At 67.0% G+C, this 20488-nt stretch overlaps 1 protein-coding gene across 3 annotated transcripts; it reads left to right on the forward strand.

Annotated features, from left to right (window-relative positions):
* Positions 1–766: 766 nt before the first annotated feature.
* Positions 767–18902, forward strand: SLC6A18 (solute carrier family 6 member 18). Of its 3 annotated transcripts, none has more exons than XM_065905487.1 (12): positions 767–961; positions 5385–5525; positions 6176–6313; positions 6781–6962; positions 8565–8675; positions 9403–9515; positions 10210–10338; positions 11584–11740; positions 15230–15434; positions 15640–15799; positions 17075–17237; positions 18175–18902. In XM_065905487.1, the coding sequence occupies exons 1-12, from the start codon at positions 802–804 to the stop codon at positions 18784–18786; spliced, it is 2271 nt and encodes a 756-aa protein (XP_065761559.1). In that variant the 5' UTR covers positions 767–801; the 3' UTR covers positions 18787–18902. The 3 variants fall into 3 exon arrangements, with proteins under 3 accessions (XP_065761559.1, XP_065761560.1, XP_065761561.1); XM_065905488.1 differs by having other exon boundaries at positions 18242–18528; XM_065905489.1 differs by lacking the exons at positions 767–961; positions 5385–5525; positions 6176–6313; positions 6781–6962; positions 8565–8675 and adding an exon at positions 8402–8537.
* Positions 18903–20488: the final 1586 nt, after the last annotated feature.

A 20488-nucleotide genomic window follows, 5' to 3' on the forward strand; every position in this document is an offset into this window, starting at 1 on the left:
CACCGAGAGCGAGATGGAAGGGGAGCACCAGGAGTCAGATGGAAGGGGAGCACTGGAAGCCAGATGGAAAGGTCACATTCAGACCATCTGAGAGGTCTGGACATCTTTGGAAAATAACTGTGGCTTAAAAGTAGATATGGCGCCTGGCCTGGCAGTCCTACTCGGGCATTCGCCCACGTCCACACGCAATCCCGTTGCAGATGTTCATTGAAGCTCTTCCTCACGGCCACCCCAGTCAGTGCGTGGTGGACACAGAGCCCCACAGGCCATACGACCGCCTGCCAGGCGGGTCTCCAGAGACCGAGGCCTATAGACCAGCTCACACTGTTTACACAACGTCCCTCCATGGGGAGGGACAGCAGAAGCAGGTCGTCGGGGGTGTGGCCACACGAGGGACGGGAGCCCCTCCGGGGACGGCCGTGTCTGCCGCGTCAGCCGCGATGCTGGTAGGTGCCTGCAGGGTGTCGAGTGGGGGCACGTGGGCGCTCTGAACGGCTCCTCTCAGCCACACGTGCGCCGACTGTTATTCCGGAAAGTTTATTAAGAGTGAACAATGTTTATGGAACAGGTAAATGGGCCCCTGCCTTGGAACCCCTGAGGTTCTTGCATCAGTGGTTGTGGCCACAGACGTCGGGCGGGAACGAGCGGGGGAGGGCTCAGGGTCAGGAGGGCTGCGCGGTCGGAGGGGCTGTTACCAATTAACCGGGTCCACTAGTTCTCCTTTAAATCATGAAAAAGCACGCCCGCGGGGCAGAAGGCCGCGGCTTCCCACTGCCGCGGAGGCTCCAGGCCGCAGCAGGCATGGCAGGCGCCCCGGGGCCCGCTCCACCGGCGGAGGGCGGCGGGGAGGCGCGGCCAGCCTGGGACAACAAGCTCCAGTACCTGCTGAGCTGTGTGGGCTTCGCCGTGGGCCTGGGCAACCTCTGGCGGTTCCCGTATCTGTGCCAGACGTACGGGGGAGGTGAGCCCCCCAGATAAGCCCCTCACCACGGCCTGCGGGGTGTGGGGGACTCCCACCCCGGGGATCTGTCCCGCAGGGCCCAGCTGGCATCAGGTTTGTGGTGCTGCTCAGTAGGCTGCCAGCCCAGGCTCCGTGGGGATCAGGGTGCCCGGTCCCCCTCACCGGCGCTGTGTCCTCACTGACCAGGCCCCAGAGGGCAGCTGGGGGGCCGCGGCCATACGAGGAGCTGAGATGGGCGCCCAGGCTCCAGCATGAAGCCTGCGGCTGCAGCCAAAGCCACTCGGCGGGGCACCTCGCTCAAGGGCCTGCGGCTGTCGGTGTCACGCCTGGTGTTGGGGACAAGAGGCGCAGACCAGGTGGATGGCTCCCCTCGGGGGACAGATGTGGGGTGTGGCTCGCTGTGTCCCCGGGCTCAGGGTGGGGGTCTTCCTGGGCAGAGTCACCCTCTGTGGGGTCTGACCTGAGGCGTCCCCGAGGCCCGCGCACCCCAGTGCTTGCAAAGCTCCCGGCCGAGGCAGGCGCGGGTTTAGTGTCCCCTGCGGGACAGCGGCTCTGGTCTCCCACCTCAGAGATGGGGAGGCCGAGGTGGTGAGGATTCAGCCCGTGTTCCGGTCAGCATGTTGGCAGGGGGTCCTTCCCCTTCAAGGGCAGAGAAAGCCGGTTGTCCGGCCAAGATGGATGGGCAGGGGGTCAGCATGGACGGCAGAGCCCACGTGAGCACCGCCCACCAAGTTCCTGGTCATCCAGACACTGCGTCCTTGAGGTCTCTTTTTCCTGATGATAAGATCTGGGGCACGTGGGAAAGTCTGAACATGCAGATAAATGGACAGACATTCCCCTGTAATGGTTACCCCGGCGTCAGAACCTCCGCAGGTCCAGGGAGGGGCGGGCGCCTGGGCCCGGGTCTCCCGGCCGCACCTCTGTGACCGCGGCGTGGAAAGCACAGAGCTCTCCTGAACGCCAGCGCGGACCTGAAGCAGGGCTCCCGGAGCCCTCAATGCCCGTCATGTCAGGTCAGGGCCTCGGCGAGCCTCCACGCACGGGGCTCCGCCATCTGCAAGCATAGCACTGCCCACAGCAGCTGGAGCGGTCTTCTCTCCCTCCATCCAGACAGCGAGGCCACGGGCATCACCCGCCGTGCCTGGGGCTCTGAGACACGCCTGTAGGATCCAGGATCCAGCTTTCCCGGGCTGGAAGCTGTCGAGCAAATGCCACAAAACAAGCTTCTCACACGGCGAGAGGCCCCTCTCTGTCTGCTTTGACCACCTCCGGCGCCCCCGAGCTGAGGGGGAGGTGACAGGCAGCCAGGGCATCCGCTGGTTCACCCAGCAACTCCCCGACATCAGGACTGCGCCTCCACATCCTGGAGGCAGGCAGCGTCGTCGCAGAGCTGAGCAGATGTTGACGCGGGGCCGTCGGGGGCGTCACATACACTCCACTCCGCGACGAGCAGAGGAGGCAGAAGCACTGTGCCGGGTGCTGACCCTGGCCGCTGACCGCAGGGCTCCGACCCGGGCTGTGGCCGGGGGTCCCCCCAGGGAGCCGCAGAGGCCCCGATCCCTGCGCTGCCCTGCAGGCCTGTGGACACTGGTGTGGCGTCCAGCAGAGCGAGCCCTCGCGGCTCTTGCTCCAAGCTGCGGCCGCCCTTCCACGCAGACTGCAGCCGCGGCATGCCGGCCTGGTGTCCGGCCAGGTGTCGGGCCTGGTGTCCGTCCTGCTGTCTGGCAGGGTGTCTGGCCTGGCATCCGGCCTGGCATCCGGCCTGGTGTCCAGCGGGGTGTCCTCTGGCCTGCTGTCTGGCAGGGTTTCCGGCGGGGTGTCCGGCCTGGTGTCCGGCAGGGTGTCTGGCGGGGTGTCCGGCGCAGACCCGCCGCAGGTGGGTGGCGGCCGGCCGTCTGATGACTGTGGGCTCCTTGCCGCCGGCTCTGCAGTGGCCCTTCAGCTCTCAGGGCCGAAGCACCGAACGTGCTAGGCTTTCCCCACAGTGACCAGGCCTCCGGTTCGCAGTGGACACCGACTGGGTGCCCCAGGACTTAACCCCACTCTGCCCGCAGAGGTTAAGGGCAGCCCCACAAGATGCACCCCCCCCCCCACCTCAGATGCCAATCTGGAGTAGCAGGTCCCCAGGTCACCGTGGCTTCTTCCGATTTGGCTACAAATTCAAGGGGCCCCACAGCCCCTCTTAAGACTCAGCGATTTGCTGGAAAGGCTCACTGGACTGACTCAGGAAAACACTCAGGACTATAGGTTTTTCATGAAGGGTGCAACCCAGGAACGCCGCCTGGGAGTGATGCAGAGGCAGGGCAGGAGGGCAGGGCCCCTCCTGTGCCTCCGCCAGGCAGGCACCCTGACGGGACCCTGGGCCGCAGGCTGGTGACTCTCAGTCTGCTGCTGGGGGAGGGCGGGGCTGGGAGTCCCAGGCGTGGGGTCACCCTGCCCCTCCAGCTCCCAGCCTGCGGGGTCAACCGGGTGAGGTTGAAGGGCGTCAACACTCTGCACCCCTTGCCCGACCCCCCAGTATGCTGAGGGAGCTTGGAGGCCCAGCCAGGACAGGACCAGACACTCCTCTCTCAGTTCAGCGTGGTGTCCCAGATTCGGGACCCCAGCGCGGGGTCCACGCCCGGGTGGACCAGCTCTCCTCCTGCCTTCCAGTCCGACAGAAACACGCCTGCCCTGTGCCGCCCCCACCGGCTCCTCCCGGAGTCAGCGTGAGGGGGCGGGCGCCCCCCCCAGACTCAGAGCCCCCCGAGCCGGTCCCTCAGCACCCCAGTCAGGTCCGTGGCCTGGGTCCCCGTCCGTGCGGCAGTCGTGATGGGGCTGAAATGAGACTGATGCTCAGGGTGGATGCTGCTCTGCACTGGGTCACAGAAATGCCTCCTGTCCATCCCCCCGTCCCTCCCCTCCCCTCCCTGTCCATCCCCCCGTCCCTCCCCCACTCCCCTGACCTCTCCTTGGGCCATACCCTCTCACACTGCCCTCAGCCAGCCCCTGAAGCCTCCGCCTGGACCTCATCCAGCTGGGGCCTCCCCCTCAGGCCAGGCAGAGACGGGGGAAGGGGGCCAAGGGTCAGTCAGCCTGGAGGCTGCACCCTTCCCGGATGGAGGCTCAAATGTGTGGGACTCAGGCCCTGGGCGTGTGGCCGTTCCAGGCCTGCCTTCGCCACGGAGCAAGGTGTGCATCCGGGGGCCTGAGCGTGGCTCGGGAGGGCGCCTCCATCTGTGAGCTGGACCCCGGGTCCCCGGTGACCTCTGCCCACAGCCCCCGCTGCAAGCCCTGCCTGCAGGGGCCCTCCCGCCCCTGGGAGGCTGTCCTGGGGCCTCTGGGGCCTCCACCTGGGCTGAGTACCTCCAGAATTTAACTCTCTCCTTTGACGCACTTTGCCTTTTTGCTGTTACTTGGGAGATACTGAGACGCACCGTCTGCCCGCATGCTGACCCGAGGGTCCTGTCGGGCTGACGTGGGCCAAGGGCTCCGTGGCCACTGGCTCTGTCCAGGGCTCTGACGCTCATCCACACTTCGGACGGTGACAGAAAAAGCCAGCACGGGGCCTTGGTTCGTGGGAGTGGCTCTTGGAGGCTGAACCCATGCTTCCCGTGGACAGTGGGGAGAGCCGTGCCCACTGTAGCCCTGCCGTTGCCGGGGCCTGAGGGTCTGTGCTGCTCCCTGGGGTCAACTGGGCCCGGCGAGCGGGCAGCAGCCGTGCTCAGCAGGGCAGCGCTGAAGCAGCCACGCGTGCAGGCCCAGAGCAGGCGGGTTTCCCGGGTCTGGACAGGGGATGTGCGGCTGAGACGCCGACGGCGCGCACAGGGCCGATTCCACTTCTGGGGACTCAGTCCTCCTGACAGTGCGGGAGCGTGCCACGGGGACCCGCGTCTCCCTAGCAGGCCTGTGGGCTCAGGGACACCAGGCCCCCCGCCACCTGCCGGGACCCGCTCTGTCCATGCGGGCTCGCGGTGCAGAAGGGAGCCGCCATGTCTGCCTGCCTGCCCTCGGGTTCTTCCCAAGAGGCAGCTCTGTCTGAGGGGCTCGGCACCCAGGCCCACCTGCTGTGTCCACTCCCAGCGTCCGGGCAAGGGTGAAGGGTTGGGAGGGGCTTCCGACCCCAACCCAGAGTGCAGCTTGGGGGACCTCTGGTGACCCCTCCTGCATGGCCCCGCTGTGAGCAGACCAGCTCCCCATCCCAGGAGCCCGGGAACCAGGGGTGTCAGGGCCCCAGTGAGAAAGCAGCTCAGCCCACGTGTCAATGGGAACCCCACACGGCCGCAGAGGGTGGGGAGCCATGGCTTTAACACAAGCAGACCCCCAAAGTCGGATGGTCTCCCTCGGCGGCCACGAGAGCTTCTGCTCACCACTCCCAGCACCCACGTCACACTCGCCGAGGCCGGGCCGTGCGCACAGCCCACTGACAGCCACGTGTCTGCAGGCGCCTTCCTCATCCCCTATGTCATCGCCCTGGCCTTCGAGGGCATCCCGCTGTTCCACATCGAGCTCGCCATCGGCCAGCGCCTGCGCAGGGGCAGCATCGGGGTGTGGACGGCCATCTCGCCCTACCTGGGCGGCGTGGGTAGGTGCCCCCCGTGACCCCACCTGCAGCTGCTCGGTAGCGGGGGCTGCGTCTACACGTGCCACGCGTGTTTGCTGGGTGTTCGCTCGTCACGCCAGTGCACGCCTGGTGGTTCAGAACCTGGAGGGGCCCAGTCGGGAAGGTGCAGGGGTCCCGGACACGCAGGTCCCCGAGGGAGGAGTCAGGCGTGATGGTGGAGCCAGGGGTCCACCCCAGAGGTGGTCAGCAGCAGACTGACCCATGTTGCCCAGTCCGTGCACACGGGGCCCTGAGCGCACGTGACCCGGGACCTCACGGCACCTGGGGAGACTGGGCAGAGGGCAGAGCCGGTTCCCCGCGTGCCCGTGAGGTGGGCCCTGCCGCAGAGGGTCCCAGCGTCGCCGTGCAGGCCTGTGCCACGCCTGGCGGCTTTGGGCTGTCCGAAGGCCCCGCTGGAAGCAGGCTGAGGCTGGGGGTGGACCACTGAGGCCCAGCCAGGAGGGCGCCGCCCGGCCGGAGAACGAGGATGGCCCGCGGGCGATGCAGCCGGGTGCCGGCCAGCAGGCAGGCAGCAGGGCCCTCGGGGCCGACGCAGGGGGCAGACCTGGGCTGTGCGCGAGGGGGTCCGTCGGGCAGCCGAGGGAGGCGCTGACGGTGGCCGGGGCCCGCAGGGCTGGGCTGCTTCACCGTGTCCTTCCTGGTCAGCCTGTACTACAACGCGATCCTGGCCTGGGTGCTCTGGTACCTCCTCAACTCCTTCCAGCACCCGCTGCCCTGGGGCGCCTGCCCGCCCGACCTCAACCGCACAGGTACGCTGTCGGGCGGGAGCCCAGCGCGGCCGCTTCCCTGGAGCTGGGTCCTGCTACCCCGTGGCTGCCCGTTTGCGGTGGGACCCCGGGCCCCGGGCGCCCCATGCCCACACCGAGTAACACCCAGGCCCCCGCAGACGTTCACACACCTGGCAACGACAAGCGTGCGGGTCGGCCGCTCATCCCCCTGAATTAGGTCTTCAGGGGCCCCCGCCAGCCCAGGGTGTGTCCCTCTGCGGGGACCTCAGGTGTGGGGCGCACTCACGGTTTTCGAGTGTGCTCGGGACCCCGGGTGGGCGTCTGTCCCCGAGGGCCCCCTGTGCCAGCTCGTGCTTGGCACCTGCCGGACAAGTCGGGCAGCCGCAGAGGCCCCCGGCGGCCAGCCCCCGGGCCCGCTCCCGGGGTGGCGGGGTCCTGCTGGGTCCCCGCGGCCCACGGCCCAACCGTGCGGGCCCTCCCGGCCCCAGGGCTCGTGCAGGAGTGCCGGGACAGCAGCCCCGTGAGCTACTTCTGGTACCGGCGGACCCTGAACGTCTCGGCCGACATCAGCGACAGCGGCCCGGTCCAGTGGCGGCTGCTGCTCTGCCTGGCGGCCTCCTGGGCCGTCGTGTACCTATGCGTCATCAGGGGCATCGAGACCACCGGCAAGGTGAGCGCCCGGGCCCGCCCCCCACCCCCCGGCCCCCGAGGGCCCCTCCCCACTTCCTTCTCCTCGGCCTCTGGGGTTCAGGGTTCTGTCCGTGTCCCTGGAGAGCTGGGCTCCTCTCAACCGTGAGGTGAACCTCCTCCGCTTGGCAAGTCTGCTCTGAAGTCCACTGTGATGTTGGAACAGCCGTTCCAGCTTCTTTGACTAAATTAATGTGGTTTTTTTTCCCAGCTACTTTTCTTTTCGTCTGCTTGGGTCTTTGTGCTTCAAGTGTGATTCTTGTAGACAGCATGCAGTTGGGTCTTGCGTTTTTATCCAGTCTGATGATCCGCTTTTTTCTTTGGGGTTGTTAGAGCATTTACACTGAATGCGCTATTGATTTGGCTGGGGGAAGCCTGTCACCTTGTATTTATTTTCTGCTCTTTGCTCCCGTTTCGCTTTTTCTGCTGTATTTTGATGCCGCTCCGTGTCCTTTGCTGGGTGGTTGGATCTGGGGCTGCAGCGCACGCTGTCTCCTAGCAACGCGGCACCAGCCCGCAGAGGAAGCCCTCGGCAGCACCCTTCTCCCCTCAGTGACCACGCCATCATCATACCTTTTACTACAGCGTCATAAACAGCAAGCGCAGTCTCAGCATGTTTTTTTTTTTTTGCCACACCACTCAGCTTGTGCGATCTTAGGTCCCAATCAGGGACTGAACTCAGGCCCCGGCAGAGGGAGAGGTGAATCCTAACCCGGGAACGCCCGCATTCTCAGCACTTTTGTTTTAAACACTGCATTATCTTTTAAAGAGACTGAGGCAATGATAAAAAAATATCTAAAGTCAGCTAGTTTCCACGCAGAAAGGGCCAGGGGAGCCTGACTCTGCACCTCCCGAGTTTGCCTTTCAAACCACCCAGCACAGCCCTTCCCGCCTCTCCTCCTCCCGGGCTTGGGTAAGTCCAGTATTTGTATTTGTCCTTCAGCGACTGTGACCACACTCTACGCCTTTCTGCGGGGCCTCCCGACGCCGGTTGTGGAGGTTTGCGGGTCTGAGTGTGTGTGAGCGCCTGTACTTTGTTTCGGTTAACGTGTGAGGGTGATAATTACTCTCAGGTGAGGGGCTCCACACTCGAGGGGATTGGAATTTCAGACCCAACCAGCCAGTGAGAAACCCGAAGAGTCCTACACAAACGTCCCTGAAGATGCCCCGGGCGGCCCCCCGTGTCTGCGTTTGGGGTCTGGGGCTGAGGAGGGAAGGGTGCCCGTTTGCCGATTTATTTTCTCAGATGCCGTGTGTGTAGACCCCTCCCCAGCCCTGAGAGAAGTGGGGACTGGTCCTGCTGGGGGAGAGCGTGTGGGCAGGTGTGCGGCCCCCGGACCCCACGAAGAGGCCCGCTGGGGCCTCAGGGTAGGAGGAGGGGCCTGTGGGCCAGAGGGAGGCCACTGCCCACCTCGGCAGAACCCGCACGTGAGCGTCAGGGCAGCCCAAGCCCCCGAGCGTGACCGGAGCCCGCAGCCCGCCTTCTCCAATCAGACCCCAGGACCCGGCAGTGGCCCGAGGCCTCTCCCTCGCCCCGCCGTCTCAGGAGTGCAGGCAGGTAAGGCTAATGACCGGCCTTTTCCAGGCAATTTATTTCACGGCCCTGTTCCCTTACCTGGTCCTCACCGTCTTCCTGGTCAGAGGGCTCACGCTGCCCGGGGCGATGGAAGGACTGACCTACCTCTTCACCCCTGACGTAAGTGGGCCCACACCCAAGCTCCCCACCGCGGCCAGACCCAGGCTCAGGCAACAAATAAGCCGGGCCCCCCAGCCTGGCCCGTGCCACCCTCAGCCACGGGAGCAGAGATGGCCACAAGGAGGGGTGGCCCGGCATCTCAGGGGCCACGTTTGGAGGGCAGGGGGCAGAGGAGCGTGTGGTCTGGGAGGCGGGGGCTGCGTGAAATGGGGGTGCAGGGGACCTCGATGCCCCGCCAGGGTCCCAGGCCCCACATTTCTGAGGGGCTTGTCCAGGAACATGAGCCCACCACGAGAGGAGCCACGGGGCCATTCCGCGGTGTCTGGAGCCCCAGGGGCCGCACGGCTCAGTCCCCCATCTCCCAGGCTGGGCCCCCTGGTGGGCACGTGGACAAGTCTGTGGGTCCTGCAGTGGGAACACAGGCCCTGTGTGCAGGGGGCCCCGCCAGCCCGCAGCCTGCAGGGAGCTGAGCCACCCCTTGGATCTGACTCCCAGCCCTGAGAGGGCCGTCCTCCTGTGGATGGGGCCTGGGGGTCTTTCCGCATCAAAAGCAGGGAGCCCGAACTGGCCGTGTCATCCCATGCGCTCCTCACGCGTGGTCCCAAGCTGTCTCGGGGCCTGAGTGGGCACACGGCTCGTGGGAGAGTCCTGATGAGGGCATTGTCTGGACCAGGAGGCACCAGGCTGGGGGCCTGACTGCGGACCATGGGTCCCTGTCCCCCTCCAGATGCAGGTCCTGCAGAACCCCCGGGTGTGGCTGGACGCGGCCACCCAAATATTCTTCTCCCTGTCCCTGGCCTTTGGAGGACACATCGCTTTCGCCAGCTACAACCAGCCCAGGTAGGCTGGGGCGGGGCCGGGGGCCGCGCTGCTGAGGCCACGCTGAGCAGCTTGCCGTGACATCCTTCCTGGAACGCGGGGTCAACCCGCCTGAGCTGCTGATAAGCCCAAGCGCTCGGGGTTCCGGCAGTCACTGAGTCACCCCGAGGGTTGGGAGGCTGTGGCCCTCTGAAGCAGCTTGCCGGAAGGGAACTGGGGTCATCAAAGCCAGGAGCAAGGCCATAACCGGGGGCTGCCCGTGCGACACACGGCCATAAAAGCAGAAATACAGCCTGTGTCAGCCGCCCGGGCACTTAAAATAGACGCCCGGGTGTCCGCCTCCTTACGACGCCCGAGCATGACCGTGGGTCATAAAGCACATGGCGTGAGCGATGATGCAAACAAAGCAGGCTCCGCGTGGGCCCGTGGGGGCATCGAGGGGGGAGCAGAGGGGGCGGGGGCGCGGGGGCCCCCAGTGGTCGCTCCTGCTGCGCTCTGCCTCGGCTGCTGCACATCCGTTCCTCATCTGGAGGCCACGCACCCACACCCAGGGCCCCCAGCTCGCTCCCGCCCCAGGGCCCCAGGGGAGACGGGCCCTGAGTGTTGGCGCCAGCAGCAGCCTTGAGCTGGGGTCCCGGGGAGGGCTCTGAGACCAGGCCGAGCCCCGCCCCAGGCGTCCTGCCCCGGGGCCCTAAGGCCGCGCACGTCTGCACAGAAACAACTGCAGGAGGGATGCGGTGAGCGTGGCGCTGGTGAACAGCATGACGTCCCTCTACGCGTCCATCGCCGTCTTCTCTGTCTTGGGGTTCAAGGCGGCCAGCGACCACGGGCAGTGCCTGGACCGGTGAGTGGGGCCCTCGGGCGCTGAGGAGTTAGGGTGGGGGGGGTCCGCCTGGAACGGGGGGCAGGACCTGAGCTGGAGGTCGGGTCTTGGCCAGAAGTCCGGTTCCGATGAGGGAGTTGTGGACAGGGTGGGCCCGCTTCCGACGGCCGGTGTCCTGTTGGGAGAGGGGGGCGCACGCAGACACGGAGGAGGATGCGGGGGTTGCGGGGAGGTGGCCACAAGCGCAGGCACACCCGGGCCCTCCCCTGGGCCCTCTGGGGGGACCGCAGCCGTGCCCACGCCTCGTCTTGGACGCCCTGCTCCAGAGCTAGGAGGTCACACGTCCTGCGGCTTCCGGTTGCCCAGGCTGCAGTCATTTCTCACCACAGTCCAGGAGCCGGCCCAGTGAGGATGGCCCCACAGGGGAAGTCACTGCGTGGGACTGATGGCCCGGAGGCCTCCTGACGCGGGTTCCCGGGCGAGACCCCCAGAGGGGCACAAGCCCGCCCTCCGCGTGCGGCTGGATGTCCAGGGCAGCTCGTGGACGATGGCCTCGTCGGCAGTGTCGGCAGGCCACAGGGGGGTGCCTGACATGAACCCCTGGCCACGCAGGGGAGGAAGGGAAGCTGCCCGCACCCGTCACAGGGAGCACGTGTGCGGCTCAAGGACCCCGAGAGACCGCAGTGGCCGTGCCCGGGGAGCAGTGAGCGCCCCGCAGGCCAGCTCTTCCTGCCGCTCCCCCCAGATGCCCAGCGAACAAAACCGCAGACCAGACAGCGCCGGGCTCCCGCGCGGCCGCACCTCGGGCGGCGTCACCGTCTTCTCCGCTGCAGCGGGGTCACTAAACAGCCCTGACACCGCAAAATCACAGACGGAATGCACACACACGGAGAAAGCCACGGCCCCGGGCAGCCTCTGAGAGGCTTGTCCACGGCCTGGGGGCAGGGCGTCCGAGGGGCCTGGCAGGAACGGGCGCGTTGGCCACCCCAGACACCTCTGCAAAAGGCTGTGGGACTCGGCAAGCAGGATCTGCCAACACAGACGCCCCCGCGGCGTCTGAGCCGTGAGCCCTGAGACGGACGTGGTGTGAGGAGCTGGGGACCCACCCGCCGGGGTGGTCCGAGCCCGCAGGCGGGGGCCGAGGCCGTGTGGCCCGTTCGCACCCCGGCCCGGGGGTAGCCTGCGTCCCCCACGTGTGCAGGGGGCCCCGGCCCTCCCCCAGCCCGCCCCTCCGGGGTCCGCTCACCCGCCTCCCCGCCCCCGCAGAAACATCCTCCGCCTCATCAACGCCTTCGACCTGCCGGAGCAGAGCGTCTCCAGGGACGACTACGCGGCGGCCCTGGCGCGTCTGAATGCCTCGCAGCCGGCGCGGGTGGCCGGGCTTCCCCTGGAGGTCTGCCGCCTGGAGGACTTCCTGGACAAGGTACGCAGGGGCCGCGGCGGGGCCGCGGGTGGCAGCAGGCGTTGACCCGGGGCCGGGGTGGGCCCCGTGGCCTAAACACAGCGCCTCTGACAGGCCCTGCTCTGCAGGCGGGGTCCGGGCGGGGAGAGCGGGCCTTGGGGCTGCCCAGAGCCCAGAGAGGGGAGCCAGGCCTCAGCCGGCTGACATGGGGCAGGGACAGTGGCTGGGGGCGGGCAGGCCCCTGCAGGCAGCTGTCAGATGGGCTCCTGAGCCCCGGGCCGGGGGCGCGTGCCCCGCCGCGGGTGATTTAGGGGACAGGGCCCCTCCCAAGGAGGTGCACCCGCAGTTTGTGGTAACACGGCCCGGATGAGGCGGGGCCACCTCAGCCTCACCGAGGAGGGCGCCCTGGCCTTCCTGCAGGGAGCTTGCGGGTGGGTGTGCGTCCTGGCGTGGCCTGTGCTGGCACACGCGTGTGTCCTGCAGGGAGCTTGTGGGTGGGTGTGCGTCCTGGCGTGGCCTGTGCTGGCACACGCGTGTGTCCTGCAGGGAGCTTGTGGGTGGGTGTGCGTCCTGGCGTGGCCTGTGCTGGCACACGCGTGTGTCCTGCAGGGAGCTTGTGGGTGGGTGTGCGTCCTGGCGTGGCCTGTGCTGGCACACGCGTGTGTCCTGCAGGGAGCTTGTGGGTGGGTGTGCGTCCTGGCGTGGCCTGTGCTGGCACACGCGTGTGTCCTGCAGGGAGCTTGTGGGTGGGTGTGCGTCCTGGCGTGGCCTGTGCTGGCACACGCGTGTGTCCTGCAGGGAGCTTGTGGGTGGGTGTGCGTCCTGGCGTGGCCTGTGCTGGCACACGCGTGTGTCCTGCAGGGAGCTTGTGGGTGGGTGTGCGTCCTGGCGTGGCCTGTGCTGGCACACGTCTGTGTCCTGCAGGGAGCTTGCGGGTGGGTGTGCGTCCTGGCGTGGCCTGTGCTGGCACACGTCTGTGTCCTGGCAGGGAGCTTGTGGGTGGGTGTGCGTCCTGGCGTGGCCTGTGCTGGCACACGCGTGTGTCCTGCAGGGGGCTTGCGGGTGGGTGTGCGTCCTGGCGTGGCCTGTGCTGGCACACGTCTCTGTCCTGGCAGGGGGCTTGTGGGTGGGTGTGCGTCCTGGCGTGGCCTGTGCTGGCACACGTCTGTGTCCTGCAGGGAGCTTGTGGGTGGGTGTGCGTCCTGGCGTGGCCTGTGCTGGCACACGTCTGTGTCCTGCAGGGAGCTTGTGGGTGGGTGTGCGTCCTGGCGTGGCCTGTGCTGGCACACGCGTGTGTCCTGCAGGGAGCTTGTGGGTGGGTGTGCGTCCTGGCGTGGCCTGTGCTGGCACACGCGTGTGTCCTGCAGGGAGCTTGCGGGTGGGTGTGCGTCCTGGCGTGGCCTGTGCTGGCACACGCGTGTGTCCTGCAGGGAGCTTGCGGGTGGGTGTGCGTCCTGGCGTGGCCTGTGCTGGCACACGCGTGTGTCCTGCAGGGAGCTTGTGGGTGGGTGTGCGTCCTGGCGTGGCCTGTGCTGGCACACGCGTGTGTCCTGCAGGGAGCTTGCGGGTGGGTGTGCGTCCTGGCGTGGCCTGTGCTGGCACACGCGTGTGTCCTGCAGGGAGCTTGCGGGTGGGTGTGCGTCCTGGCGTGGCCTGCGCTGGCACACGCGTGTGTCCTGCAGGGAGCTTGTGGGTGGGTGTGCGTCCTGGCGTGGCCTGTGCTGGCACACGCGTGTGTCCTGCAGGGAGCTTGTGGGTGGGTGTGCGTCCTGGTGTGGCCTGTGCTGGCACACGCGTGTGTCCTGGCAGGGGGCTTGTGGGTGGGTGTGCGTCCTGGCGTGGCCTGTGCTGGCACACGCGTGTGTCCTGCAGGGGGCTTGTGGGTGGGTGTGCGTCCTGGCGTGGCCTGTGCTGGCACACGCGTGTGTCCTGCAGGGAGCTTGTGGGTGGGTGTGCGTCCTGGCGTGGCCTGTGCTGGCACACGCGTGTGTCCTGCAGGGAGCTTGTGGGTGGGTGTGCGTCCTGGCGTGGCCTGTGCTGGCACACGCGTGTGTCCTGCAGGGAGCTTGTGGGTGGGTGTGCGTCCTGGCGTGGCCTGTGCTGGCACACGCGTGTGTCCTGCAGGGAGCTTGTGGGTGGGTGTGCGTCCTGGCGTGGCCTGTGCTGGCACACGCGTGTGTCCTGCAGGGAGCTTGTGGGTGGGTGTGCGTCCTGGCGTGGCCTGTGCTGGCACACGCGTGTGTCCTGCAGGGAGCTTGTGGGTGGGTGTGCGTCCTGGCGTGGCCTGTGCTGGCACACGCGTGTGTCCTGCAGGGAGCTTGTGGGTGGGTGTGCGTCCTGGCGTGGCCTGTGCTGGCACACGCGTGTGTCCTGCAGGGAGCTTGTGGGTGGGTGTGCGTCCTGGCGTGGCCTGTGCTGGCACACGCGTGTGTCCTGCAGGGAGCTTGTGGGTGGGTGTGCGTCCTGGCGTGGCCTGTGCTGGCACACGCGTGTGTCCTGCAGGGAGCTTGTGGGTGGGTGTGCGTCCTGGCGTGGCCTGTGCTGGCACACGCGTGTGTCCTGCAGGGAGCTTGTGGGTGGGTGTGCGTCCTGGCGTGGCCTGTGCTGGCACACGCGTGTGTCCTGCAGGGAGCTTGTGGGTGGGTGTGCGTCCTGGCGTGGCCTGTGCTGGCACACGCGTGTGTCCTGCAGGGAGCTTGTGGGTGGGTGTGCGTCCTGGCGTGGCCTGTGCTGGCACACGTCTGTGTCCTGCAGGGAGCTTGTGGGTGGGTGTGCGTCCTGGCGTGGCCTGTGCTGGCACACGTCTGTGTCCTGGCAGGGGGCGTGCGGGTGCACACATCTGACCCTGCGTGGGGGGGGTGTGCGCTGGCGCACACGTGTGTCCTGGCGGGGGGGCGTGTTGGCACATGTGTGTGTCCCAGGGGCATGCTGATACACACGTGTGTCCCGGGGGGGCATGCTGACACATGCGTGTGTCCCAGGGGGGCATGCTGACACGTGTGTGTCCCGGGGGCATGCTGGCACACGCGTGTGTCTCAGGGGGCGTGCTAACACACGCATGTGTCCAGGGGCATGCTGATACACACGTGTGTCCCGGGGGGGCATGCTGGCACACGCGTGTGTCCTGGGGCATGCTGGTACACACGTGTGTCCTGGGGGGACATGCTGACACGTGTGTGTCCCAGGGGCATGCTGGCACACATGTGTGTCCCAGGGGTACATGCTGACACACGCGTGTGTCCTGGGGCATGCTGGCACACATGTGTCCCAGGGGGGCATGCTGACACGTGTGTGTCCCGGGGGCATGCTGGTACACACACGTGTGTCTCGGGCGTGCTGGCACAAGCGTGTGTCCCGGGGGCATGCTGGCACACGCGTGTGTCCCGGGGGGGGCATGCTGACACGTGTGTCTCCCGGGGGCATGCTGGCACAAGCGTGTGTCCCGGGGGCATGCTGGCACACGCGTGTGTCCCGGGGGGGGCATGTTGGCCCACGTGCGCTGTGTTGCAGAGTGCCTCGGGCACGGGCCTGGCCTTCATCGTCTTCACGGAGGCCGTGCTCCACATGCCCGGCGCGCCGGTCTGGGCCGTGCTTTTCTTCGGGATGCTGTACAGCCTGGGCCTGTCGTCCATGTTCGGGAACATGGAAAGCATGACCACGCCGCTCCTGGACCTGGGGGTCATGCCCAGGAGGGTCCCCAAGGAGGCGCTGACAGGTGAGCGCACAGCCAGGCCTCCTCGCCAGACGTCAGACGAGCCTCCCCCACGGGGGCTCGAGGGCTGGTCCCCGCAGCTGAGGCGGACCCCGGAGGTCAGGGAGGGCGGGCGGGGCACTGCGTCCCGCACGGCCCCCGAGGGTGTCCTCCAGGGGGGTGCCGGGAGCACGGGGGCCACTGGAAACGCCTGACGGGTCGCCTGCAGGCCTGGCCTGCCTGCTCTGCTTCCTCACATCCTCCTGCTTCACGCTGCGGTCGGGGAGCTACTGGCTGGAGATCTTTGACCAGTACGCCGCGGCCCTGAACCTGATCCTTCTGGCGTTCTTCGAGGTGGTCGGGGTCGTTTACATTTACGGGATGAAGCGGTGAGTCAGCCACCCAGCCCGCCCCTCTGCTCCCGGCGTCTCCCGGTCCCCGCGTGGGCCTTGGGCAGCGGTGGGTGACACAGGCCACCTGGGGTCCCCCCAGCGAACCTGTCCACAGGCACAGCCTGGCACCACCGCCTGACTGTGCGGAGGCCGGTGACTAAGGAGCGGTCTCCAGCCACGTGCGGGTCTCCTGGTGTCTGAGGACAGGTGGACCCCAGGGCAGGACGGCCTGCCCAAAGCATCAAGAGCCAACCTCCCCTGGAGGTCTGCGAGGAGGCCCAGCGACATTCTACCACCCTCAGCCGACCCAGGACCGAGGCACGACCGCACTCACACCTGCTTCTCTTAGCTGCACTCACATCTATCACACCTGTCACACATGCACTCACACGTCACTCCTGTCACTCACACCTACACTCACACCTGTCACACCTGTCACTCAGACATGCACACACCCCTGCACTCACACCTGTCACTCACCCCTGCACTCACACCTGTCACTCACACTTGCACTCACATCTGTCACACCTGTCACTCACACCTACACTCACGCATGCACACACACACCCCTGCACTCACACCTGTCACACCTGTCACCCTGCCCAGATGGAGACCCTAGAGGTTGTGACCCCTGACCTTGTGTTCTAAGGGCTCCTGGGAGGCCCTGAATGCTGGCCTCCACGCTGCTCTGTGGGCAGAGGGACAGCGGGCTAGTCCCCAGGGGGACACGCCTGAGAGCGCTGGGAGGAAGAGGCAGAGCCAGCAGTGTGTGGGGGACAGGGCGCCCCTGGACTCGGGGGGCCACGAGGTCTCAGAAGGGGCCCCTCAGGCGCCCTGAGGAGGAGAGCTGGGAGGGGCGTGGGCAGGCAGGCGGCCCCGGGGAGGGGTCCTGAGCAGCAGAAACTCCCTCCTGTGTGTGCGGCGGCTGCTGTGTGTCCTGGGCCGCTGTCCCCGTTCTGGGACCCAGGTCAGGCATCGCGTCCCCCCGACAGCTGGTGGGGGCTTCCCTGCGCTCACCAAGCCAGAGCTCCCCGACCAGGGCCAGACCACAGGTCCTGCCGCTCCCTGGGCTGGGTCCGCCCCCTCGGGCCTTTCCCACCATTGACCTGTGGGTGGGGCGAGTCTTCACCAGAACCCAAGGCGGCCGCCTCATCCAGGGGCCACTCGGGAAGACGGGGACCGAGGTCAGAGTGGAGGCGGGGACAGTCCCGTGGGTCACAGCCTGGCGACAGGACGGAGGCTGCCGGCCTAAGCTCGGCGTCTCTGCAGCAGGCTCTGTGATGACATAGCCTGGATGACCGGGAGGCGGCCTGGCTTCTACTGGCGGGTGACCTGGAAGGTCGTGAGCCCCCTGCTGCTGCTGACCATCTTCGTGGCCTATGTTGCCCTCCTGGCCAGCTCGCCGCCAGGCTACAAGGCCTGGAACCCCCAATACGTAAGTCCTTTGGGTGGGGGGATGGACCAGGGGCCCAGGACCCAGCCTGACCCCCCCCAGTCCCCGCCACGCCCAGAGGACAGTCACAGTGGACATCGGTGCCCTGGGGTCAGCCCCAGGACTGTGCGGCCCCTCGGATGGCCCAGGGCAGCTCTCTCCAGAACACTCCCTCTGACCTTGGGGCTGACCTTGGGGCTGACCTTGGGCGAGGGCCTCGGTCAGTGTCAAGAGAGGAACAGGTTCCACACTCTGGTGACCCTGCGGGTCCCTGCAGCCCCTCTCCCGGGGATGTGGCTTCAGGCCACACTCCCCACCTGCTGTGGGGCCGGCTCTGCAGACACCCGGCCGATTTGGGTGGGACTCCGCCACCGAGCCAGCCAGAGCATGGGGTGTGGCCTGGACTCTGGAGCCAGCTCTTGGCCCCAGGCTGTGCGCTGAGCCCGTGAGCTCCGCCAGCCTGCCTTCCATCTGCCAGCTCAGATCTGCCCCTCCTCCGGGGTGTGCACGCAGCCGGCTCTAAAGTCTCCCCAGAGAGCAGCCACTCCACACGGCCAGGCGGGCATAGGAGGAATGGCGCCATCTTCTGGGGGCTCAGCGCGGGGCCTGAGCTCGGGCGGGTGGTGCTCCTGCCACGGAGGGAGCACGGAGTCTGACTGGGCCCAGTGGTCAGCCCCAGGACCGTGCGGCCCCTCGGGTGGTCCAGGGCAGCTCTCTCCAGAACGCGACACCCCCAGGTCCCCGGCCTGCCCGTCGGAGCCTAACCCCGTGGGTGGCTTGGGCGGCCAAGTCCCCGAAACTTCAGTTGCCCAGGAGTCCACTGCCAGGGAGCCCATGCCTTTCCCACCACTCACCCTGGGGGCTCCGATAGAGGAGATGGGCTGAGGCTGCCCCCCACGCTCACGGCCCCTGTGGCTGAGGGCCAGCCTCCTCCACGCAGGGAACGCACGTGGGGCGACCTGCCTGCTTCCCAGACGTCCCCCTCAGTCAGGCCGCGTGTCCTGCAGGAGCGGTTCCCCTCGCGGCAGGAGAAGCCCTACCCCGGCTGGGTGCTGGCCGCCTGTGCACTCCTGTCCTTCCTGCCCACCCTGTGGGTTCCGGTGGTGGCACTGGGCCAGCTGCTCGCCCGGTGCAGAGAGAAGACGCGGAACCCACCACAGGACGGACGCCCGAAGCCGCAGGGCAGCAGGGCCTGCTGAGCATGGGGCCGGGGTGGCAGGGAGGCCTGCCTGTGCCGCAGCCGGGGCAGCACCAATACATGTGCGCTCAGCCCCGACAACCCGTGGTCGTTGTTCCTGACGCTGTCGCACCCGCCGGACCCGCTCACGGCACCGCCCAGCTCCCACATCACAGTCCACGCTCCTCTCCTAATGGGCCAAGTCCGCTGTCCGCCTCATGGGCCCTGAGGCTGGCGGTCCTGCGTGGGGCCCTCGGGGAGGCCGTGCACTGCGTCCACGGGCAGAACGGCGGGGGTCCCGACGGCCCGGGCGGTGGTAGTGGGAGGGGCGTGTGGGAAGGCCCACCCGCACCCCACACCGGATGGACAGCCTGAGGCAGGGCCACTGCAGGGCCGGGATGGAGGCCCGGCCCCACGCAAGCATCGCTGTGTACCCGAGCCCTGGCCCCGGGGAGGGTCTGTCCTGGGTGTGCGTGATGCGGCCCTCAGGGCACCTGGTGCAGAGAGAATCATCCCAGAAGCACGGGCCGCCCCCGCAAAGGCGGGGGAGCCGGAGCACTGACATGCTATCTGCGAGGCTGGCTCTTCGCAGGCTTAGCCCAGAAGCCCTGCCCTTTATTCTTCCGAGACTTTCAAGTCAAGGAGAGAAGGGAAGGCTGATCATCATGCAGGTCTCCATTCTCTCCAGGGGAGGAAGGCCAGCCTCCTCCCCGAGCGTGGGTCCCTCCCTGCACCAAGCCCTGCTCCCAGCAGCCTCAGACAAGACCTGCCCTTTCCAGGGCCCGCTCGCCTCCACCCGCCCCCCTGCGCTCTGGCCCTCCCGCACTAGCCGGGGACAGTCCTGAGGGGCCCTGGACACACAGCTGGGCTTCCGGAGACCCTGCCTGTCTTCCGCCTCGCGCTGGGAGCACATCCCTCTGCGCCCAGCCCCAGGCAGGCGAGAGCTGTCCGTGGTGCTGAAGGAGGCCCGCAGACACGGCCCCGCTGGAGGCCAGCACAGCGCTGGGGCCCTCGGACTGGGTAAACGGGGCTGGTCATGCTGCCCGCCTAAGGGGAGTGGGTATTAAAGCCGGGTCAGCGCAAGCTTCCCCGGAGTGAGCCCTAAGCCGCGTGGGGTGGGCGGGCCTGCATTTCACCCCCATGCCGCCCTTGGTGACTCAGGACCCCCTCTTCCAGAGAAGCACCAACACGGCCGTCTGCCTCAGCCTATGTCCTCCATGTGTAGGGACCCCAGGCTCACACTAGCCCACCCGTGAGGCGGGTCCGGATCACGTCCCACCACCAGGCCAGCTGATGACCACTAATCCCCAGGCACTCTAATGCCCCTCCACCACGTCCGGGACGGGCTCTTGGGTTCTGGGGTTCAGATGTCCGGGTCCCTGGGCGTGTTTGGGGGTCACCACCTTGCCTCCCACCAGCACCTGGAGAACTCTGAGCTGTGGGGTTTGGGAAGCCCTCTGCCCCACACTGAGCTTCACAAGTGAGCCTCCCAGGGCCAGGTGCCAGCATGCTCCAGGGTCATGGCAGGGAGGGGGCAGGCATGTGGGGCTGGGGGCCCCCAGGGTGTGGTCTGTGTCCTGCCTCCTCCTCACTCCCCTCTCACCTTGACTCTTGGCAGCACAGAGGTGGGGGCTCCTGAGGGTCTACTTCACATGCAGTTTAGAGCTAGTGAAGTAAAAGTTGCCCAGTCCTGCCAGGCCCCTCTGCCCATGGGATTCTCCAGACAAGCATACTGGAGTGGGCAGCCGTTCCCTTCTCCAGGGGACCTTCCAACACAGGGATCGGTCCCAGGCCTCCCACACTGCAGGCAGATTCTCACCAGCTGAGCCACCAGGAAGCCCGTTTAGATCTAAGGAAGCCTGAAAAACTACTTTGTTTGTTTCTCAGAATTCTATCATTTTCACGTTCCACCCTGAGGAACTGCATGGCAGTTTTAAAAATGATAAATCAAAGTGAAGTCTTAGTTGAGCCCAACCAGAACACAGGCCCTTTCTAAGGGTTTTACACTTCAGGAAAAATACAAGTGATTGTGAGTAAAATTGGGACAAAATGCATTTAGTAGACAGAGTTTTGGAGG

Source organism: Muntiacus reevesi, chromosome 14, assembly GCF_963930625.1.
Source record: "Muntiacus reevesi chromosome 14, mMunRee1.1, whole genome shotgun sequence".
NCBI lineage: Eukaryota > Metazoa > Chordata > Mammalia > Artiodactyla > Cervidae > Muntiacus > Muntiacus reevesi.